We start from the raw sequence: 25,007 nt of genomic DNA on the forward strand, positions 1-25,007 counted from the left end.
CGAGTGATTGTAAGAACTTCAAATTTCAACTGGTCTGAGAATGTTATATGAAAATGAAACATAGTCTTACTACATCATGGGAGATGCAAACAGGTCTCCTGCCCAAAAGATACAGCATAAAATTTCGTATCCCGAAAGTAATCACCAGAGCTGTTAAGACGTTTATCCCACTGGTTGATTTGACGATCAATCCCATTCTTGAAAAAGGTGATAGACTGTCGACGGAACCACATCTGTACCGAGTCACACACATTGCCGTCCGTTGTCAAACCGATGTCTACGGATGCCATAAAACTGCCCCAAACAATCTCCAGTTAAAAATACATTAAAAATTCAAACGTGAAGAAACAATCATGTTGTGTCATGATCCTATAAATATCGTTCGTCTGCACTGTGTTGTTTTTCACATTACAAATACTGCTCTTACGTTTTTTAAAAAAAATCTTCCTCCACCTGGAGGCTGACTGAGACAAAGGATACACAAAAACGATTTCATTTAAAAATATAAAAAAATAAAGTAAATTATGTCTCAGTCTGGCGAATATAAGTGGTGTCTTGAGCACTTTCAGCCCCAGTCGATGAACTCCCTGGAACTGATGTTGTAGGTCCCTCTCGCACCGATCATCAGACCCGTCACTTCTACCTTGTCTAACTCGTATTTACTCTTATAATACGGCACTGTATGCGGGTAGATAGACTTCTTTTCTCTGTGTGAGCTTCATATTCCAAAAATCCTTCATTGGTCACAAAACAGCATTTGAAATTTGAAAAACAGCACAATGCACACGGACTTTCGGATGATATTTATAGTATCATGACATAACATAAATGTTTATTCAGGTTTTAATTTTTAATGTATTTTTAACTGGAGATTGTTTGTTGACAGGTTTACGTTAGGTTATACAATTTTTAACATGTCTAATGTGCTTTTTAAGTGATTTTAACCATAAGTTGAATAAGAGAATGCTTTTATATTCTCGAAACATGTACTTGTATATCAGTATGTGTTAGAAAAGAAACTAGGTTTTGCATTGTATTGTCCTGATAAGGCGGATCCTTAATACATAACGCACCATCCGGGCATGCTGTCGAACGGCATTATCCTTCTTCATGTCAACACCTGTCCCCAAACTGCCAACTCTGTGAGGAATACGCTTCAGATATTTGGATGGAAAACTCATCAAGAACCTCCCTCCAGTCCCGGCCTCTCCCCGTGCTTCTTTTGGTTCTATAAATTAAGCCGGTACTCATTTTAATGCAGGCTGAGTGAACCTGACAACCATATGCCTCTCTTAGCTAGACTTTTGACTTCTTGGTGGAGAATAAAACTCATGTCTTTCGGGTGATTCGACCACATCTTCATCACCTAAATCGTGCATCCCACTAATGAAGTATTGCATTAATTGATTCCATACCCATGAGACATCCTGCATGTGTTTAAAAGTGGATGGTATAATACATGTCAGTAAATTCATCGACTGACCTAGGCATGTCACAGTTAGCTCTTGTACCCGTCATTGACGGGTTAGCTTTTGTAAAATTGCAGCAGTTATGTTGCTGAGTGAAAATGAATGGCAGCAGTACAGATAGAGAGCACGTCAAACAATAATAGTAATTCAGTGTGATATTGTTAATTATGAGCAAAATATACTTTTCTAAAGGTCATTCACAATTATGTCAGTCTATCAAAAAAAACTGCTAGGACATGAAAATATTCAAAATTAAATTTAAAGTAAATATTGTTTGAAATGAATCTAAATAAATCCCACCACTTGCAAAATATTAGTAAGAAACCTTTTGAATATCCTATCGTAGCCCCCCTATGTTTCTCTTGTGAGTATCATAATACCAGTTACTGTAGGATCAGCATCTTATTTAAAACAATTGTAAAATATATGACGAGTTTCAAAACAATATGTTCTTCCATTTTGAGTTGATATTCGAACCAAACACACACACACGTACGGAAATAATCCTTATACGGCATGGTAGGTTTATAGTTAAACGAACTATTTCAATATGTAGGCCTAGAGACAAAGCATACATTTTCTTCTTATTCTTCCCATTCTTGGTTCGAATGGGCCTACTTTGGACGACGCTTGTTCAACTGTTAGGCCCTGATATTTTCCCAGTATTGTCGCATTTTTTGCCGGTGTAACTCCTTTCATTCATCTGTCTAGTGGGTACCTTTCTTCCAGGGTTTTTCCTGAAATCCATGGACTTCTTTCAAGGTATGTCGTACAGACCATCAATCTTGAAGATCTGATATTTCCAGTTCTTCAATGCCCTTCTCAGTTTCTATCAGCCAAGTGGTACGCAGCCTTTTGGGAGGCAGTCTTACTAAGAAAGCTACTCCATACGGAGCTTCTGGTCGTATGACTGACGTGTAGTTCTTTGGTTTCAGGTTGCGTGACAGGCATTTTTTGTTATAAGTGTTCTTTGTCATTCGATAGACCAGTTCCAGTTTGTTTACTCTCATGGCTAATGATGCTCTTTCTGATAAGTTGAGTTCAATCCACTCGCTGAGACACTTAAATTTCTCAGTTCTCTTGATTTTCCCCGTTCTAGTAGTACCCCTCTACTGGGTTTTTCTTAGCTTTTCGACTACATTCTTTCAGTCACTGTTGTCAAATTTAAGAATTTATATCTGATACCCATGCTACTTCTTTGATAAGAATTCTCTCAAAATCGACTGCATGAAAGACTTCTGTTCCTATTGGATGATATACGAAATACATTTACTGGACCAGAAAATTGCTGATACCTCATCGTTAATAAATCCATATTTGAATTCGCTATTAATACTTGTATGGATGTTTCATGTTGTACAGCAATGCAAGTAACGGCTTTTAACCTCAGAGAACTGGTGATCATTTTATTATTTGTGTGGTAATAATGTCACAAAATATTTGTCGGCGTCATATAAATTACAGTTAACATCCCATCACACCACTAGTATGGATATAGAGAATTGATGTTACTGGAAACAAGAATCCTTTAAAGTCTCTGTCAACTGAATAAACCGTGGTTGTCTTCTCCGTCGTTCTGCACATTGCATAATAATTACTACGCGTCCATTGAGTTATTGCAGTGAAAGACGACTTTATGGTCTCTCTTTGGCTAAAGTTTTGATTGCAAAGCGAGCATGAGAGATATTTCTTTTTCTTTGTTTCTTTCAACTGATGATATCACGACCTGGGCTACGGCCTCTGGTTTCACGTGGAATCTTTACAACCGAGACATGACTTTTCAATTGTAAAATCCACCATGTATTGTCTGGGATTCAAACCACGACTATCTTGTTGAGAAGCCATTCGACTATCACGCCCGATAGATTTGATTTCGTTTCGTAAATCTATTTTTCAAAGATTTATTCTTAAGTTTAGTAATAACATGGACCACTGTCTTGGTTTAGTAATTTCGGTGATATTGTCAGTGTTTAATATGATTCTGGCAATGGGAACCTGTAGCTGTGGGATCATCGATTTCGTTCAAACTTTGGTATCTTGATCTCCGGAAAAAACAAAAACAAAGAAAACAAAAAAAAACAGACAGCCTGTGTGTACGAGGGTTTGTGTAATCGGCCCTTATTTGACAAAGAAAGTAGCTCTTTAATTGTAACAGCATGCATAACTGTTGGCAATTTGCGTGTGAGTGACTATCACAGGGGGGTGTCATTTTCAAGTTGCGCTAGCGTCTCATTATACTTTCCAATTATTATTATTATTATTATTATTATTATTATTATTATTATTATTATTATTATTATTATTATTAAGTTGGTGGTTTAACGTTGCACTGATACATCAAAAGTTATAATAATTTTAACTGCATTTACGTTTACGTCCAACTAACTATTTCGAAGGTTCCCGGAAACGCCCAGATACTGGAATTTTGTTCTTCAGGAGTTATTTTACGTGTAAATAAATCTACCAACACGAGGCTGATGTATTTAAGCACCTTGAAATACCACCAAACTGAGCCAGGGTCGAATCTGCCAACTTGGGCTCAGAAAGCCAGCGCCTCAACCATCTGATCGAAGGTTGTCGGTGATGTCAGGATGGGAAAGGACTAGGATTGGGAGGTAGCAGCTGTGGCCTTAATTAAGGTAACACATAGTATTTGCCTGGTAGGAAACGGAAAAGCATATTCAAGGCTATCGATGGTGAGATTCGAACCCACGATTTCCGGATTGTAGCGCACAGCTACGCGATCCTAACCGCACGGCCAGCTCGCTCGGTATATACATTAGGCCTAAATTAAACGAAAACCCTCAGCCTGTTTCCAGTCATTCTACCGGGTCAAGAATGGAATGAATGAAGCCTCTACTAGTAGCGAGGCAACGAATTATCCCGGCTGCCGAAATGAAATGATATTGGAGTGTCGCTCAAATGAAACATGGCAGGGAAAAAAAAAGTACCCGGAGAGAAACCTGTCCCGCCTCCGCTTCGTCCGTTGGTGCTTTCAAGCCGGCCTTGAGCCTCTTGCAGATTTAGCAACACCGCCTCGTAAAGTCCATTTGAATTCGCCCGCGAAGTGATCTGATTGGCTAATTTCAGCAGCTGGTAGAATGACAACGCCTTGAGATATCGAATTACTTTTTCAAGTTATTTATCAGGGTGACCAACCCTCTTACGCTTACATAGCCGGTTTATGTTATTTCCGACCACCCTGTATATCTCCTTGAAAGAGAAATAAACGAATAAACAGAACAAATGCTAAAAGGAAAAACATTGAAATGGTCTTAAAATGGCTGACCTGAAATTAATATATAGACCTATCCCAAAAAGATTAAATCCTGGATATCTCCTTCATAAGGCATTTCTATGGACTAAACTAAGGTTGACCCAACAACTAGGAAGTTGCTGGTACCACAAGTTGCAATACTTGTCAACAGGACTGGTTTTGGAATGAGCCAGGATTACCATGTGATTCTCAGTGCTTTTGAAGTTGGTCAGCAGAATTTTAACCTCCAGATAGTTGTAGTAATCGCATTATGGTCAGTACTCTCTCAAGAAAGATAGACACTGTTGGTCAGCAGGCTTTGAACCTGGAAACGCCCAGTTCTCTCCTTAAAAAGAAAGCTCCGTAGATTTTCTTGAATGAGAAAACCTAGTCTGGTATTAATTGTTAGTGAGAATTATTTTCTTAAAAGAAGGTACCATCACACTTCTTGGCTGAGGAAGGGTGATGTGGGGATGGTTGTAATTGCGAAGATAATTTCGGAGTGGCCGCTAAAATTCACTCACATCACCACAGTGGTCTAGGGGTGAAAATATCTTCCTTTTCGGTTATCTAGGTTTCTATTCCTAATTCACATAAAAAATATTGGATTTAGAGCCTGTGACAGGTTGCACTGTCTCCAGAACATATGAGGGAGACAAAATTTCTTAAAATGCCATTCATGGCCGACATATAAGTCAACTTCCGTGGCCGTGGTTTTTCGATTACACTACCCGTAATTATCAGATGATTCCACGGGGTGTTCACTTTATTCTCGATACTACCTCCAATTAATTGAGCAAATTATCCACTTGGCGAGTTGGCCGTACGGTTAGGAACACGCAGCTGTGAGCTCGCATCCGGGAGATAGTGGATTCGAACCCCACTGTCTGCAGCCCTCAAGATGGTTTTACGTGGTTTCCCATTTTCACACCTTAATTAAGGCCATGGCCACTTCTTTTCCATTGCTAAGCCTTTCTTGTCCCATCGTCGCCATAAGACCTATCTGTGTCGGTGCGACTTAAAGCAAATAGCAAAATAAAAAAAGCAAATTAAACACCGCAAAGAAACAAAGGAACAACGTGATGACGTTCTAATTAGTAGCTTTACGATCTAGAATTCTTGGACTGATAGTCTTTTAGTTTCATGCCGCAGAAATAGAAGCATACTGTCCGAAATTCTACCAGCTGCATTTCAGGGAGCACTCTCAGAACTCAACTCATAGCTGAAACATCTCTTACGGGACTCTAAACCAGTTATGAAAACTACTGCCCAGCCAGATGTCCACAACACATTGGAGCAAAACGTGATCCAGCGTTAATGTATTGTTGAGGATTCGCACCTGGAATCGATGCTTCTCACACCATACGAGGACTGTATGCTAAATAAAGTAGTAGCAACGTAGTCCAGACACTCGCAGGAGATCGGGTATTCGCAAATAGGATATGGGAGTGGTAAGTGGCGCTGTTGTCGATGTGTACAGTAGTGTGCATTTGACGATCATCCAACTTGGGAGTGTTGTTGCTGTGTGGCGTTGAAGTGAAGAGTGACGATTTCACCGCTCTAAAGCATGTTTTCAAAAGGTGATCAGCGTTCGTGGATTAAAATCGAGATTGTCCGTGGCAAAAATGCATCAGAATGTTATCGGGGATTACGTGCAGCCTGTGGCGAGAATGCATTACCGTATAGGACGGTTGCACGATGGGTCAAGGCGTTTAATGCTGGTCGGTATGAGACTGCGGATTTGCACCGCACATATCAGCCGTCCATTCCTCAAGATAAGATTGATATTGAGAGGTCTTCGAATATCCTCCGTACTCACCAGATCTGTTTCCCAGGCCGCCGATTTCCTGACATGTCATCTATACTCCGCACAGTAGGACTCTCCGTCGCTGTTATCAACAGAGAACGCCTTGCCAAGGGTCCCCAACGGCTTCCCGACATTTAGAAAAAGGTAATAGACTATGCGGGTGACTACATTAAAAGAATGTAATGTAATTGTACTTGTTAGTTCATTAAATATTGCGTTCTATCAATATTGCCACTGATTTATTTATTTATTTATTTATTTATTTATTTATTTATTTATTTATTTATTTATTTATTTATTTATTTATTTTGATAGTTGCTTTACGTCGCACACTTTATTTATTGCCCTTGTAGAACTTCTCGTCTGATCTCAGTAAGCTGAGTAAGATAAATGCAATCCATGGCCTCAGCTACCCTGTGTAGGCATTTTTTTATTTCACTCAATTTAGGCTAGCCTGCTTGTCAATTTAACGTTCCATTTTATTCTAACAGATGACAGAGAATCCGGATCTCTGTTGAGCGACCTATGGCTGAGTCTTCATTATTTTTGTCGAGTGAACACCGGATGAATATCCAGACATCTTTTGTATGTTGACATGGTACGGCATGGTGTGTTGAATGGACTGTTTTCCACTCTTAAGAAGTCCGACTACGTCTGCCCGGTTTGAACTGGTGATTCTCAGATCCGAAGGCGGAAACTCTATCACTGATCCACAGATAGAGATATGAGCTGAGTGAATCAGTTCATACCCTGCTACCAAGATTGACATTCGTTTGAAGGAGATTGTAATCAAACCCAGTGCCTCCGAATCACAATTAGGGCTGTCTTAATAATGATGTCTTCTCTCTCTCTCTCTAAGAGCGTTCACAACTCCACGTAATAGCACCTTGAAATCTTTGTGGTAGGGAACAGTTTCCAAACACACAAAAAAAACACTAGCACCGAGAAGGTTGGCTACACTATGTGAGGTTGATGATAAAATGTTCTCCACTCCCAAATAAATAAACAATAACAAGAAACGTAATGTGTATAAGATCAACTAGAATATGCCGGGTGAATCAGCTGAACCTATTTTTCTTGAACATATGCAACTTGATAGGAATTACAGTAAATGTCTCTGAACGAACATCGAATTTTCACGACCACATTGTAGTCGAAATCGACTTTCAAGCTATTAGGTCGTGTTACGTTCATGTAGTACGTGTTGATGTAGATGTAAAGTACAGAATAAAAATGGCCGACTGGACACCAGTGGGTTTCTAACCCACAACCTCCCGATTTCGCGTCGGCTGCTCTACCATTGAGCTATGGTGGCCTAGATCATCTTTGTTTTGTTGGAAAGGATCGAAGCTGGCACTACTGCCATCACACTGTAGAGTGCGTACAAGTCGCCCGTTGTGGGCCAAATCAATGAATATTGAATTTTTACGACCGCATTGTAATTGAAATCGATTTTCAACCTATTAGCCGGTTGGCCATTTTTGTTCTGTGCTTAACATCTCTTCAACACGTACAACATGTAAGTAACACGACCTAATAGGTTGAAGGTCGATTTCGATTAAATGTCTCGTAGTTGTATCTTACGGAACATCTTGCAGGAATTTAATGTATACATAGCTTGATACAAGCTTCCCCCTACACTGTAAAAACCGTACAAGGAACAGTAAGTGAGGCCCATTTCAAAAACACTGTATTCTTTTATGTAGAGCAGAGTCTGATTCTCTAATCATTTTCACGAAATGTTGCTGTACGGTACAAACCGTATCCCCCCCTATAGCTGTCACCGGGGAACTGCCTACCTTATTACTCAAAAAGACCGTCTTCTTCTGTATATAAAAAGGCAGTCATGTTATCAGAAGACAAGATAGGTTTGGACCAATTACAGACACGCAAATTCGCCGCCATATTGTACAGTCTCATAACATAGAAATCGACAGTAACGTGTTTTTAAGATTATTTTATAATATATGGCACGAAAACCCTGTACAGCGGGTGTAATAGTTTACGCCACGTAATTACTATCGGTAGAGTGTTAATAACATCTTAAAATCGGGCCATAAGGCTTTAACACATCAGTCAATTCTCGATGCGAGGTCATTCGCTCTCCTCATGAATACATAGTTTGTTTGTTTCTTTGCTATTTGCTTTACGTCGCACAGACACAGATAGGTCTTATGGCGACGATGGGATAGGAAAGGCCTAGGAAGTGGAAGTAAGCAGCTTGTGTGAAAATGGGAAACAACGGAAAACCATATTCAGGGCTGCCGACAGTGGGGCTCGAACCCATTATCTCCCGATTACTGGATACTGGCCGCACTTAAGCGAGTGCAGCTATCGAGCTCAGTGAATACAGAGTCACAATGCTTGAACTTGTACTCTTGAAGGAGCTGAGTGAAATTACGCACCGAAGATATGATTTATCACAGCAGTGAAGATTTAAACCCTTCTTCACTCCTTTTTTTTTTTCGTACTCGGGTAGGTATCATTTGTGATGTCTTGACTTTTCTGAAGTCTCAGATACCCTTACAAGGAAGTAATAATAATAATTGAAGTACACATAAAAAATATCGCCACATAAGCATCAACTACGGGCAAACGCAACATTATGCTAGACTCATTTAACCATGTAACAGGTGCATACTCTACGCATAGGGAATGATTGCAACTGTTTGTGCTTGAAAGAGATATGATTCTTCACACTGTGGTGTTTTCAGCAAGGAAAACTTGTCCGCATATTCCAGTCATAGTTCTTGTATAGAAAACCACTCTGTATTCGAGTGATGTGTTCATGGATATATTAGGGCCAACTCAACAGAGAACCAAGACGTAATGCATGCGAAGCATGCCCCTTGCACCTAGAATGATTTCCTGGACGAAGACTACCAACTGCGCATACGTTTCGAAGAGCTGAAAGACGTCTTAGAGGAACGATGTCATTTGGAAGGCAACCACCTGTTTGGGGTACTCAAATGGTAATGAAGAAGCTGTGGATAAATGATGCAATTGGGAGCAACCCACATATCGCCTTATAGGCCATTGCATATAATTTGAACAAGCAAATATTGAAGAGTACGATGAATGTGATAGGCGATTGAAATTAGATTCAATCTGTCTTATTGACGCTCCCATGGAACTGAAATTAATGCAGAAAAATATTCTGCCCACACCGGGTTGAATTTTCGGACACAAAACTCAGCGCTGGCCGTTAACCACCACGGCCTCTAATGCATTTAATTTCTCTTATACAGTAACATGTCAGTGTCAGCCTAGTTTCTGATCAGCACGGAGCAATCCTTTTATGTACGTGACACGGTTCTATGTATTCATTCATTCGTTCATTCATTCAGACAATCAAGACTACCTCCGTATTGCTGTTTTATTAGCAACAAATACAGTACATGTATTTCAAGCCATGTACCTACACAGTAACTTATTGTAAGACGGCAGGGGAGATGATTTCGCGTTTGATAATAAACTGCGGGTTGCACAAATACAAAGAAATAGGGGCAGCTGATCCACTCGGTGTACGGAAGTTTTGACGGAATTTAAAGCAATTGTCACCCCGACTGCCTATTTGCACTGTTGGTGGGAGGATTTTGTGTTTGACTGTACGTTTCTATATGGTAACTACGTCATAACTTGGTCCTTTATACATTCACTCTCTTCCCCCTCTCTTATAAGATTCCCCTCTCTTTCAAGTTCCTCAACTTTTTCTCCTTTCTCTTGCCGAAGAAACTCGATGAGGCGGAAAACATGGCTGCCATGCACTGGATTCTTTTGAAGTTATTCGCTGCACGCTTGTTCGCGTCGTCAAGATACGAGTACGCTTTCTCGCATTTTCTTTTGCTAAAATATTTGCTAAGTTTCTCAGTTGGCTATCTCTTCCGCAAGATATGTCTTGAATACTAGTGGGTGTGTGCACTTGATCAATGCATCACGAGATGGTTTTTATAACCTCTTGGTGTCTCCTTGGAGTGGTAACTGCACGCTGTTTGCACTTACGGGAAGCCGAAATCTAAAAGTAGAAAAGAGATATTCTTAGATTTTCCTCCAAAAAAAAAAAAAAAAAAAAAAGTCACCTAAATGTTTGTGGGAAAATTCGTGTAAGACTTGTTTGTGCCACCTCTGCAGACTACTGGTAGTAATTTTGCCTCTTAAGTGAAGGCCCCGGGTTCGATTCCCGATCAGGTCAGGTTTTCCGAAACTTGAATCTGAGGGCTGGTTCGAAGTCCAGTCGGCCTACGTGGGAATAATTGAGGAGCTATCTGACGGTGAGATAGCGGCTCCGGTCTAGAAAGCCAAGAGCATTCGTCGCGCTGACCACGCATATTCTTGTAATCTACAGGCCTTCGGGGCTGAGCAGCGGTCGCTTGGTAAGCCAAGGACTATCAGCGCTGTAGCCCCATGACATTTTTCGGGGGAGAGGATTGTATAATATGTTTACATTTGTAAACAGTTTTGAAGAAAACATTACACGCAAAATGCGTACCTTTATAGCAATGAAACAATACAAACATTTAAAAAAAGAAAACTGATAATTAAAGAATAATTATAATATTTTACTATCCCACTGTGCTCACTCCGTTTTCAGAGGTACTTTCATTTAGCTCGGCTGTTATTGTTTATTCTTCTGCTTCTTCCTCTACCGCTTTTCCCACATGTGCGGGGTCGCGAATGCGAATTTTGTCACAAACATATATTACTTGGCCCTGTTTTACGGCCGGATGCCCTTCATGACGCTAACCCTGTATGGAGGGATGTAGTCACTATGGCGTGTTTCTGTGATGGTTGGCAGTGTAGTGTTTTGTCTGAATATGAAGAGGAAAATTGTTGGGACAAACACAAACACCCAGTCCCCGGGCCATTGGAGTTAACCTATGAAGGTTAAAATCCCCGACCGGCCAGGAATCGAACCCGGGATCCTCTGAGCCGAAGATTTCAACGCCGACCATTTAGGCAATGAGTCGGACGTTATTGCTTATTCATATTACGTAAATATTTACATCGTAAAGTGAAAGTGTACGGAGGCCGTGGATTCATCTTATGAAGTATCGACATTGGAAGTGCTAAATTGTGCGTCGTTAATGGTTCATTGGCAGGATTTGTGACACTTTAATCCGTTTTATAAGTATGATAGTGTTATTTGAAGTGCCTGAGATGTATTTACACGAATTTTAACTCAAATATTCAGTAACATTTGTGCCCTAAATGCTAAGTCATATTGTTTATATCCTGAATTGTCTATATTGATTATATGGCTTATTGTTGGTGCCTTTCAAAGACAACATTCTGAAATTTAACGCCACCTACGTAGTGCTCGCACCAACTATTAACAACAGCAGCTGATTACACGTTTGTACCAATTGTATATTTCCGGTATATATAGTCAAGACTATTATACTGGGTTATATATGTAATAATATTTAATTCAGTCTTCATAATTCCTTTATTTCAAATTATATTTTAGTATTACTTTTCCAAACCAGTGATTGTTTCGGTTCGTTCATCACCCATATTATTTCTTAATCTGTTTACCCTCCAGGATTGGCTTTTCCCTCGGACTCAGCGAGGGGTCCCACCTCTACCGCCTCAAGGGCAGTGTCCTGGAGCTTCAGACTCTGGGTCGGCGGGGATTCAACTGGGGAGGATGATCAGTACCTCGCCCAGGCGGCTTTACCTGCTATGCTGAACAGGGGCCTTGCGGGGGGATGGGAAGTTTGGAAGGGATAGACGAGGAAGAGGGAAGGAAGTGGCCGTGGCCATAAGTTAGGTACCATCCCGGCATTGGCCTGGAGGAGAAGTGACAAACCACGGAAAACCATTTCCAGGATGGCTGAGGTGGGAATCGAAGCAACCTCTACTCAGTTGACCTCCCGAGGCTGAGTACCACTTTTCAAATTTCGTGGCAGAGCCGGGAATCGAACCCGGACCTCCAGGGGTGGCGGATAATCGTACTAACCACTACACCACAGAGGCAGACTCATCACACATATAATAATATAATTTCATAACACTAAAATAAAGCAGACTGGCCTTTGCATTGTCATCACTGACTTAATGTAACGTCTTAGAATGAAAAACGAACCATCAGGCTCATCGGGAAATCCTCGAACACTCATAGAATGCAAATAATGTTACAAGAATTATACCACGATACATATTCACATCATTCGTTGCCACAATGAAGTTCCAAATAACACAAACAATTCACTTGGTGAAACAAAAGCCATCACTGAATCCAATATAACAGATAAAATCCTGAACAATTTAGCTCAATCACTGAAGAAATTTGAGTTATATGGAGGGATTTTCAAAAGAATCAATCACCCCCTGGTTCGACCTCACCCTGAAGTTCACCGAAACATCATCAATCAACTCCGTCAAACGTCGTCTTTGAGGAATCCCAGGAATACCACCCATAAAACATCTGTGTCAAAATGTCTTAGATCTCCCACATGACGTCAACAATGAATATAAGAATAGTAAAGTAGATTCGAAGGATTTGTCTCTTTGGATTCATCTGAAGATCAAGAGTATTTCTCAAGGAAGCAGTAATAATAATAATAATAATAATAATAATAATAATAATAATAATAATAATGATAATAATAATTTCGTGTGGCTATTTCTAGCCGAGTACAGCCCTTGTAAGGCAAACCCTCCGATGAGGGTGGGCGGCATCTGCTATGTGTAGGTAACTGCGTGTTATTGTAGTAGAGGATAGTGTTATGTGTGGTATGTGAGTTGCAGGGATGTTGGGGACAGCACAAACACCCAGCCCCCGGGCCATTGGAATTAACCAATGAAGGTTAAAATCCCCGATCCGGCCGGGAATCGAACCCGGGACCCTCTGAACCGAAGGCCAGTACGCTGACCATTCAGCCAACGAGTCGGACAAGGAAGCAGTGAATAGCTGTAAAGTGTCACATCATCCGTCAGTAAAATACTATCAAAATATTTTAAAATCCTAGACAGGCTATTAAAAAAGGAAAGCCATACAGAAAAAAATACATATGACTGAGTACGCGCAGTATCATTACCTTTATAATCGAAGAAATATGGCGAGGGAGACAATGTCTTCCCCATCTCTAGTAGACCTTAGTCTGTCGACTGTTTCTGAGTGTTAGGCCTATAGCAGTCTGTGTGGTACTAACAGTGTACACTTGTTTTATAAATACGATGAAGTGTGCAAGACCAATGCTGTCGAAACTAAGAAAATTGTCATAACTAGAGATGACATTTTTAATGCATTCGAATAGACACAACTTGTGTGAAAGATGAGTAAGGTTAAAAGTAAATTAAGACCTCAATACATTGTAAATTACATGGTCCGTTGGTGATATGTCGTATCATGTTTTAGGCATGGTAGAACAAAATTAACTCATAAAGGTGATGATCCGAAAAATGTCCAGAATATAACATAACATTCTATATTACGGATAAATGTTGAAAGGGTGATAGATAAAATGCTCGAAAAAAATATGTTGAACTGATTCCAAATCATAATGGTTTTGTACCTTGTCCGAGAACTTCCATCAATTCATCTATTGTAAACAGCTGTATAAAAGATTCAAATATTAAAATGAGGGACTGGTGCATTGTTTTCCTAGACGTCTCTAAAGCACTCTATAATGTATCCCAAAACCACATAGAACGAACTCCCAGCACTATTCTTGATTCACCAAAAATTAGAACTCTAATTATAAAAAGGAAAATTCAATCAACATACAAATTAACAAATAGAACAAGTCAAATCACATCAAGAAAGGCATAGCTCAAGGTGCCTCCCTCTCTCTTTCTCTCTCTCTTATACTAGTCAATTTAGCAGTCAATCATGTTTTGAGAGAACTAAATGAAACAGAAGTAGCTGTTGCCGATGATCTGGTGCTTCTGTGTTAAATTTAACATTGTGGGTATACAAGGTACAACCTTCCCTTAACGGTGGCATTGGGACTGTCTTGGAACACCCTCCGTACTCACCAGACATGAGTCCTTGTGACTTTGACCTGTTTCCGATGTTTAAGGAACCCCTCCAAGTCCGCTGATTTTCTGACGTGGCATCTACTCCGCGCAGTAAGGCGCTCCGTCGCTACCATCATCAGAGAACGCCTTGCCAACGGTCCTCAACGACTTCCCGATATTTAGCAAAAGGTGACTAAACTGAAGGAATATACTGCAACTGAAGATCTTACATGTTTAGTAACAATTTCTTCAGTCAAGATCGGACTTCAAATAAATACTATGAAATGTAAGTCCCAATTGATATGCAGAGGTCAGCTGTGGATGGGGATACCATCGAGTGCATTTCACCGAATGAAACAATGCAGTATTTTGTGATAACATTTTAAGACGAAATTAAATATCATCCTTCTGCAGTAATCAATCAGCACACAAGGAACCAGCTAGTTAGTTTGCCCTTTGCCATTCAGGATCAGAAGCTACATATCATCATCATCATCTGTTTACCCTCCAGGTTCGGCTTTTCCCTCAGACTCAGCGAGGGATCCCACCTCTACCGCCTCAAGGGCAGTGTCCTGGTGCTTCAGACTCTTGATCGGGGGATACAACTGGGGAGTATGACCAGTACCTCGCCCAGGCGGCCTCACCTGCTATGGTGAACAGGGGCCTTGTAGGGGGATGGGGAAGATTGGGAGGGATAGACAAGGAATAGGGAAGGAAGCGGCCGTGGCCTTAAGTTAGGTACCATCCCGGCATTTGCCTGGAGGAGAAGTGGGAAACCACGGAAAACCACTTCCAGGATGGCTGAGGTGGGAATCGAACCCACCTCTACTCAGTTGACCTCCCGAGGCTGAGTGGACCCCGTTCCAGCCCTCGTACCACTTTGCAAATTTCGTGGCAGAGCCGGGAATCGAACTCGGACCTCCGGGGGTGGCAGCTAATCACGCTAACCACTACACCACAGAGGCGGACAGAAGCTACATATACTTAACCAATATATTTCACCACAGATGATCTACCCATTCCACTGTGCACCAACTAACAATTACATTAACAATGACATTTCTTGCTGGAGTTGATAAAACAATAAGGAGTTCCGTTAAAGAAATTATTGGATTACCCGCTGACGCCCCGGTATGCACTACGCAGTCTTACAGGACATGGAATTTTCTGGGAGGCTTTCATTCAGCATATAAATATTTGTGTGTGAGAAGCCCATATATCGAAGCCACTAGAGAGCTCAGTACTGTAATCACCCATTGCCTTCAACGGTTGCCGCTTAATAAAGAGCAAGTTGAACATCTCGAAAACCCTCTCCCACGCTCATACAAAAAATACTGCGCGAAGATTCCTTTAGAAACTGATGCACTTTACCAGCCAAGAGTGAGTAATATTCTTTTCCCACTGGAAGTGAGGAAACGCTTAGATCAGTAATAAGAGTGGTATTTCATGCGGGCAGAAGCAATTAAAATGAACTGTAATTTCATTCAAATTCGATCCCTTCTCTGGAAGGATACATCCACTTTCAGAAGACGTGACGAGTTCGAAACCTTAGCCTACCTCATGTGTTAGGGTTCTGTCGTAAGGTAGAGCTGATGAAAATAAATCGGCACAATACAGTTCGCATACAGATTGCTGGAAGCCTACACAAACAACACTTAGAGGTCTGTGAAGAAGTTAGATGTTTCCACAAATGGATCCACAAGATGAGATGATATTGTTGTCATTTGACCGAGCTAAAGATACGGGTGTGGTGATTGATCCCCCTGTAAGATTCGAGGGAAATTAACAGCAGCCTCGATTAGTGCGCGAGAAGGCCATATACGACGGCTGTAAATAAAGTAACTAGTGGCAATATTGATAGAAAGTAATATTTAATGGACTAACAAGTACAACTGCAGTATATTCCTTCAGTTTAGTCACCCGCAAAGTCTATTGCCTTTTGTCAAATATCGGGAAGTCGTTGGGGACCGTTGGCAAGGCGTTCTCTGATGATGATAGCGATGGAGCGCCTTACTGCGCGGAGTAGATGCCACGTCAGAAAATCAGCGGACTTGGAGGGGTTCCTTAATCATCGGAAACAGGTCGAAGTCACAAGGACTCATGTCTGTTGAGTACGGAGGGTGTTCCAAGACCTCCCAATGCCACCGTTGCAATAAGAGCTTGACAATGTTTGCGACATGACAACGTGCGTTGTCATGTCGCACGACAGGGTGATCGTCTCGCAAGAAACGTGGAAGTTTGCGCCCCATGGCTGGATGCAGATGTCGCTTCAGAGTCAGCAATAGTACTTGTAGTAACCGCTGACGAGTTTTCCCCTAGGCACAGCATGGTTAACCATAGCACCCTCGTCGTCGTGTGCCACAGTCAGTATATGTTTCACCCCAATGAATTCTTGTAGAAATTTGTGTAGACGTGGTGAACCTGGGTGACGCCATTCATTCGATTGACGCTTTAAATAAGGCTCGTAGGCTCGTGCCCACGTCACATCAATGGCGAAAATACACTACAGAATTGCGTCTCCTTCGATGCGGCATGTGTCCGGGTGGACGCCAACCAGTACAATTTCTCTACGTCGGTGACTTGATGTGGAACCCAACGGGACGCAATTTTCCTCATGTTGAGACATTTCGTCAGTATGTGATGACTGAAACCAATCTCTACGGAAAATTCTCGGATAGTCCATCGATGATCTACGGAAACGAGACCACTCACAATGTCAATCAGATCTTGATGAATGGACGGCCGACCTTCGCAATGCAAATTCGCAGTCTCATTCCGATCCGCATGAAACGCCCTGATCCATCGTGCAACCATCCTATACGGTAATGCATTCTCGACACAGGTTTCACATAATCCTCGATAACATTGCGATGCTTTTTTACCTCGCGCATCCTCGATTTTAATCCACGAACGCTGATCACCGTTTGAAAACATGCTTTAGAGCGGTGAAATCGACACTCTTCACTTCAACGCCACACAGCAACAACACTTCCAACTGGATGCCCGTCAAAACTTCACACTACACATTGACAACAGCGCCACCTGACCGCTCCCATTTCTTATTTGCCCATCCCCGATCTCCAGCGACTGTCGGGAATACGTTCCCACTACTTTATTAACAGCCCTCGTATGAACTATGCACTGAAGATCTGGTTGGCTCAAGAGGGAGACGCTAGACTTCCTGAGAATTAAAACATCCCGGACATGATTATCCAGACACTAGCGGACTCTGGGCAGAAAAATGCTTTGGATATTGTTACAGACCACTCCCTGAATAATAGATAAGTAAAATTAAAAATCCACCTTTTCAATACTAATATTAAACCAAGTAAGCTATAACATTTACTTGGAAGTAGTTTCGACGCTGGTGAGCGTCATCTTCAACCAAATATGACAACAGGCAATCGTAAATATACATATCATCATTATATCAATGCACATATAAACACTCTTAATATGGGACTTATGATGCCCCTAAAAGTATCCGGAGAATAAAACTTCAAATAATCACAATTTCAAAATCTTGAAGTCACGATTAGAAAGATACTTAACACAATATAATCCTTTTCACTCAAGTTAGAACTTTGAAAGTACTGAATTCGACTTAGAACTGTAGATTCTCAAATAAATAAAAAGTCTTGTCATAAATGAAATGTTATACAAAGGTCGAACCACATATATATTTTCTCTGTCACAATCAGAACGATTCTTAATTATTTTAGTCAAGATGGAATCTTGAAAGTCTTGAGTTCTACTTGGATTAGGAAGATTCTCAATTTATTTGGTTTAATATTAGTATTGAAAAATGTGGATTTTAAATTTTACTTATCTATTATTCTCGGGTAATACGGACTTAAAAACGAAATTCTTAAATTTAAATGACCACTCCTTGGCCTTAAATACGCTGTGCTGGATTTTATTTTCCAATAAAATATGAAAGAAAGTATTCAACTGATGGTTGACTTTCAAGTTTACCGGGCAAGTTGGCCGTGCTGTTATGGACGCGCAGCTGTGAGCTTCCATCCGTGAGATAGTGGGTTCTAAGCACACTCTCGGCAGCCCTGAAGATGGTTTCCCGTGGTTTCCTATTTTCACACCAGACAAATGGTGGGCCTGTACCTTAATTAAGACCAGGCCGCTTCTTCCCCATGCCTAGACCTTTCCTATCCCATCGTCGCTATAAGACCTATATGTGTCGGTGCGAGGTAAAGCAAATAGTACAAAAAAAATCCATAACACAAATCCCGCCTGCACTTAAACAACAGATAAAAGAAATATTGTTCAAATGAACTGGTTAGGAGGCCGATCGCTTCGATTCCCTACTAGAGATGGATATCAGGTGGATTATCTGTACTACTATGACTGTTTTGTTCTAATAGACAATTATTACCTGCCCTAGCAGTTTTCATAATCCACAAATGGACAATAATAATGTTATTGGCATTACGTCCAACTAATAAATTTTGCGGTTTTCGGAGACGCCGAGGTACAAGAATTTAGTCCCGCAGGATTTCTTTTATGTGCCAGTAAATCTATCGACACGAGGCTAACGTATTTGAGCACCTTCAAGTAGCACCGGACTTAGTCAAGATTGAACCTGCCAAGTTGGGGGTCAGAAGGCCAGCGCCTCACCCGTCTGAAAGCCTGGCCACAAATAGATAACACGTATATAAATAAGCTTATTTTTCGCACTCTGAAATTTTACTTAGCCTAACAATACTTATTTATTTATTGTATGGCTTTTAGTTCCGGTAGTATCCGAGGGCATGTTCGGCTCTCCTGGTACAGACTTTGTAAGGCAGACCTTCCAACGAGGGTGGGCAGCATCTGCCGTGGATGGGAACTGCGTGTTTTTCTTGTGGGGGATAATGTTGTGTGTGATGTGTGAGTTTTAGGAATGTTGCGTACATTACAGCACCCTGTCCCCGAACAAGAGGAAATAACCGTTTAAGGTTAAAATCTCTGATCCAGCCGGGAATCGAACTCGGGGCCCTCTGAACTGAAGGCAACTACTATGATAATTCAGCCAAGGAGAGGGCAGTATAACTATAATACCAGGCGAGTTGGTGGTACGATTAGGGACGTCCAGCTCTGAGTTTGTATCCAGGAGATGGTAGGTTCGAGCCCCCGTGCAGATAGCCTTCAAGAGGATTTTCCGTGGATTCCCATTTTTGGCACCAGACAAATGAAAATTAAGACCATGGCCACTTCCTTCTCACTCTTCGGCCTTTCCTACCCCATCGTCGACATAAGACATACTGTGTAGGTGCGAAGATAGGCAGATTTCAAAACGAAAAAAGTCTAACAATGAAATGAAATGGTGTATGGCTTTTAGTGCCGAGAGTGTCCGAGGACAAGTTCGGCTCACCAGATGCAGGTCTTTCGATTTGACTCCCGTAGGCGATCTTCGCTTCATGATTAGGATGAAATGATGATAAAAACGATGCACACACACACACAGCCCCCGTGCCAGCGAAATTAACCAATTATGGTTAAAATTCCGGACCCTGCCGGGAATCGAACCCGGGACCCCTGTGACCAAAGGCCAGCACGGTAACCATTTAGGCATGGAGCCGTAGTCTAACAATACTTTATGATCACACCACATGCACTACTCTGCTATTGATAACGCTGTTTGTGTGTCGCTTTTGACCCTCGTACCATTTTTCAAATTTCGTAGGAGAGGCGGGAAATGAGCTCGGGCCTCCGGGGTTGGTAACTAATCACACTAACCACTATACCACTAAGGTGGACTCGAACCATCAAAATCACTTATTTTGGTACAGTGAACTAACAAGAAATGCCAAAACAGCACTACAAATTGAAGGGTGCTAGGTGCGAAGATTTCAACGATACAGTTACATAAATTTGGCAATTTTGACGAAATAGGATATTCCAACTTGCCTTAAACTAGAAGGGCTAAGTATTCAAGTGCATGTTGTTGTTGTAGTTGTTTCTGCTGCACTGCTCGATGTAAATATGCTAGAACATCATTGTCAAAGGCCCCCTGTCCTTAGTACATGTGAAATTAGTTAAGTATCCATGGTGTCTATAACACTGGGCTAGGTCTCAATGTTAGATAATATATTCACCTAGAATTTAAGCGGGGGAACGCCAAAAAAATCACTTCCAGTGATTAGGAATGGGATTTTAAGCTGCTTCTCTTCTGAGTTGTGTTCGTGAGGTTGAGTTAACCGTTCTAGACCCCCAAATCCAACTTAAATTCGTGGCAGAGTCGGACAATTAACCTGTACCATGAATTTTTGAAGAGATCATACTAAATTCATGGCAGCAATAGTAGTATGAAGTATTCAGAAAGCGCTGTTTATTTCATCAGTTCTATTTGTTTTAATCAGAAGTCACAAATAATTTGATGTTTCAGTATTCGGTGACAACAGGGATACCACATAAATTTTCTGACATAAACGATGCCCAAAATCGACTAAATTTATCAGATTTTAGATGCGTACATCAGAATTAAACCATGAATCTGACCTTCCTTGGCGATAATTTCTTTTGGGTTACTGTGTGCGTGAATCCGGTCTCTTTACCCATAATTTAACGTATCTTTCTACAGTAATAGTTCAGAAGAAGATACATTTATTGATGATGAGCATCATAAGAAATGAGTAATAAACAAGAATAATTGAGAATGCCCATTTATTAAGAAGACATGCTTACGGATGGGACTGTGGTGAATAGAAGACAGTTTATCTTTCGCCTTAAGTCTCTATAATAAAAGGACTTTGAAATGACTCTGTAGACGCTGCCACTAGACTATACAAGTTAAGGAGATATTATAATCTCAAGAAAAATGTTGGAAATATCCAGTAGCATGGTTAAAGGAGGGAGTTTTATAACGTATCAGCAAGGAATATTATGTTAAAAAAGATTTACCAGAGAGCAGATACTTTAAAGTAGGTCACGAGTTCATTCAAGGTACCATCTAAAAGATGTACAATACATAAATTAACTTCGATCCAAATTTTGTCTAAAAGCAATCTAACCAAAAAAACACATCTAAACTTTCTAGAACTTATTGGTAAAATTTGGTTACTAATCTGAAATGAAATCCCTTAGGAATGGTTTCCATAAGTGATTAATCTTGGGTATTGGTTAGGACTAGTGTAAAATATTTTCCCAGAGAATAACCAGTTGTGCTGTGTCCAGGTACTACGAGACGGGATCGATACGTCCGAGAGCCATAGGCGGCTCCAAACCCCGAGTGGCCACCGCCGAAGTGGTCAGCAAAATCTCGCAATACAAGAGAGAGTGCCCGTCCATCTTCGCCTGGGAGATCCGCGACCGGCTCCTGCAGGAGGGCGTCTGCACCAACGACAACATCCCCAGCGTGAGTATTTCTTGAGCTTTCACTGCATGTACTTCCTGTGTATACTCTAATACTGTCATTAGTATGAACACTGCGTGGCTTTCTAGTGGGATTTGTAACTCTCACTGATTTTACCCAATTATTAGTTATTGTACAGATTCAACGATTTAGAAAATATGTATGTATTGAACCCATAAAAGTTCAAGGGTTCCGTATGAGAAGGACTAAAAAATTGTAACATTAGAGGAATTATGCATTTAATATGGTATAAAGTAGTCTTGAATATAAAGTGTATTTACACACTATCACGATTAAACACCTTGTTAAAGAGTTTCCTAACTCCATGATGGTAACATACTATTGGTAACCAGCACGACAAGAATGTTGTCATCACAGAACATTTCTTTCTGCTCTCTAACTGCGTAGGTTGTAGGTCATGTACCTTTTGATGGCAGTTTAAGTAAAAGTACCGAAAAAATGCATTTATCAAAACGATTCTTATGATAGAGCAGAGAGTCGCAAGAATTTCATCATCCCATCAAAGGACATCACTTGAAACCCTCATATGTTAGACACAGTCGCTTTGCTTATTGACTAGGGAATCTAAATCTGTAAAGGAAATTGTTCAGTGTGTCGAATGCTTATGGGTTAGGGAGACAAGTGGTTGAAATACAGGTACCAGTCACCCTTGAAATTCCTTCTTTCTTTATTATTATTATTATTATTATTATTATTATTATTATTATCAACATTTCTTTTTTACTGTGACATTTTCCCAATTACATAATAATAAATAAATAAATAATAATAACAGCAATAATAATAATAATTTTGGACTTCATGACGTAATACTCAACGCATCAGCCTTCAGTTCGGAGGGCCCCGGGTTCGATTCCAAGCTGGGCTTAGCCACGCCTAGTTAATTTCTCCAGCTCAAGGACCGGTTCATTTACGTAGTACACGCGCACAGTCCACCATCACAAAACACAAAATAGTTGTATACTTCCATATAGGACCGGCAGCAGGAAGAACATCGGGCCGTTAACTAGGGTAAGACTCCGAACGTGTGACCGGGTAAGGGTTTAGGGAAAGGGGGGATGATAAATAATGAAATGAAAATCCACAGCAGGTTTCCAGTCATTCGATAGAGTCACGAATAGAATGAATGAAGCCCCCATCTAGCTGCGAGTATAGGAACTGTGCCGGCTGCCAAATCCTGTCGCACTCCACTGGGGCGATGATTAATGACTGACAGGTGAAATTATATTGGACAGTGTCGCTGAAATGAAAGATGACAAGGAAAACCCGAGTACCGGGGAAAAACCTGTCCCGCCCTGGCTTTGTCCAGCACAAATCTCGCATGGAGTGACCGGGATTTGAACCACGGAACCCATCGGTGAGAGGCCGGCGCGCTGCCGCCTAAGCCGCGGAGGCACCACGGCTGATAAATAAATAAATAAATAAATAAATAAATAAATAAATAAATAAATAAATAAATAAATAAATAAATAAATAAATAAATTAGTCGACAGTACATAATGACTCATCTCCAAGTTGTAGGGAAAATATTCGAAAAATAGGATCGTACGATCCAATCTGCTGAAAGCAAGTCAATTATTGTCAACGCCCCGTACCATCTAGGAAGCAAGGAGATTCACCAACAGTTAAAAATGCCTACGATCAAAGAAGGAATAACTAGAGCTGTAAACGCTTCTGCCAACTTGACCAAGAGCACGCCCAATGAATTTTTCAACAGCTCCATGATATGGACGTCTGCGTGTCCTATCGATAAAAACACCCAACGATTCTCATCAACGATTAAACCCAAAATTAACTGCGGAAGAAAACAAGAACTCCAACTGCGATCTCTTTACTCGTAGAAAGAATGAAAAGTTCGGCGGATTGCCTATCCTGCTCAGCAAATTGCATCCGATGCCCCTTACATGTGTTACATGCAACACTTTCAGCACACAGAAATCCGATCTCTGCCAATTTAAATAGGCCTACATACACGCCACTTACCCAAATATGACCAAAAACTCACAGCTACACACTTTTAAAGGTCCATGTATATGTGCACATAAAAAATCAATAGAATAGTTCACCTACTACATACGTTCTTATAACTGAACGTATCTTGTATATACACTCGTAAATGCATACTGTATTACCAAAACTCTGTTAATATCTAGCAATAAGAACCCTAAAATATCATGTACGTATCACCATACACACACATCTATCCTCCCCCAAAACTCTATACCCCACCTTTCGATCCTTAGAACCAGTCCTTCGAACCTCGATAAGAAAGATCTCACTTACACACGCCCCCCCCCAAAAAATAATTATATTTCGAAACTAATAACGTACATTTAACCAAACACACCTCATCAGTAGGTTACTTCACACAACAATCTCACATACAAAATTTATCGAACAATACTAACAGTCCACTCTCTATGGGCCCTCAAGTCAAATTAATATGAAAGACCAAATAGGTCGGTAATTTAAATTTATTTTACCTCAGACCTCTGGTATAGTTCTTCTTCTTCTTCTTCTCCCTGATCAGTTTCCAATCACCCGAGAGTCCGAACTTCATGTGTATTTAGTCTAGATTTACGGTCGGATGCCTTTCCTGACGTCAACTCTATGCAGGGATGTATTTATTGTGTGTTTCTCTGTTGGTTTGTACTATTATGTGTTGTATGCAGATGACGATGGGTATTAAGATGAATGCAGACACCCAGTCCCTGAGCTATAGAAATTAACCAGATACGGTTACAACCTCCGACCCCGCTGAGAATCTAACGCGGGGCCCGCCAAACAAAGGCCACTACTCCGACATATCTGCCACGGTGCCGGACTGGTCTAGTAAATTTATCACAGCCAATATTTATTCCAAATTACAAATGACATAGATCAGTACATACACTATAAGTATATCTTTATATAGTGAACGGGAAAGTCACTGGTGTCTCACCAAGATAGCCGCGGTTCGAATGCATGTGGGATTTTTGAAACGAAATGTTACGTCCCTGTGACTCGGATTCGACGTAAAACGGAAGGTTTCGTTGCTATGAACACGATGTAAATAATCATGTAAAACTACAAGACAGATTTCATCTTAAATATTACACTATTTAGGATTTAAAATTTTCTCCAGATATCTAGCATTGGTTAATT

The 25,007-nt window shown here is 40.8% G+C and overlaps 1 protein-coding gene across 1 annotated transcript in view; it reads left to right on the forward strand.

The window, feature by feature from the left end:
• Nucleotides 1-25,007, forward strand: part of LOC136866310 (paired box protein Pax-6) — a 653,040-nt gene that overhangs the window by 417,108 nt on the left and 210,925 nt on the right. Inside the window, exon 5 of the mRNA XM_067143153.2 lies at nucleotides 21,665-21,845. Coding sequence (XP_066999254.1) covers nucleotides 21,665-21,845 — 181 coding nt within the window. The remainder of the gene's footprint in view (nucleotides 1-21,664; nucleotides 21,846-25,007) is intronic.

Source organism: Anabrus simplex, chromosome 3 (genome assembly GCF_040414725.1).
Source record: "Anabrus simplex isolate iqAnaSimp1 chromosome 3, ASM4041472v1, whole genome shotgun sequence".
NCBI classification, from domain to species: domain Eukaryota; kingdom Metazoa; phylum Arthropoda; class Insecta; order Orthoptera; family Tettigoniidae; genus Anabrus; species Anabrus simplex.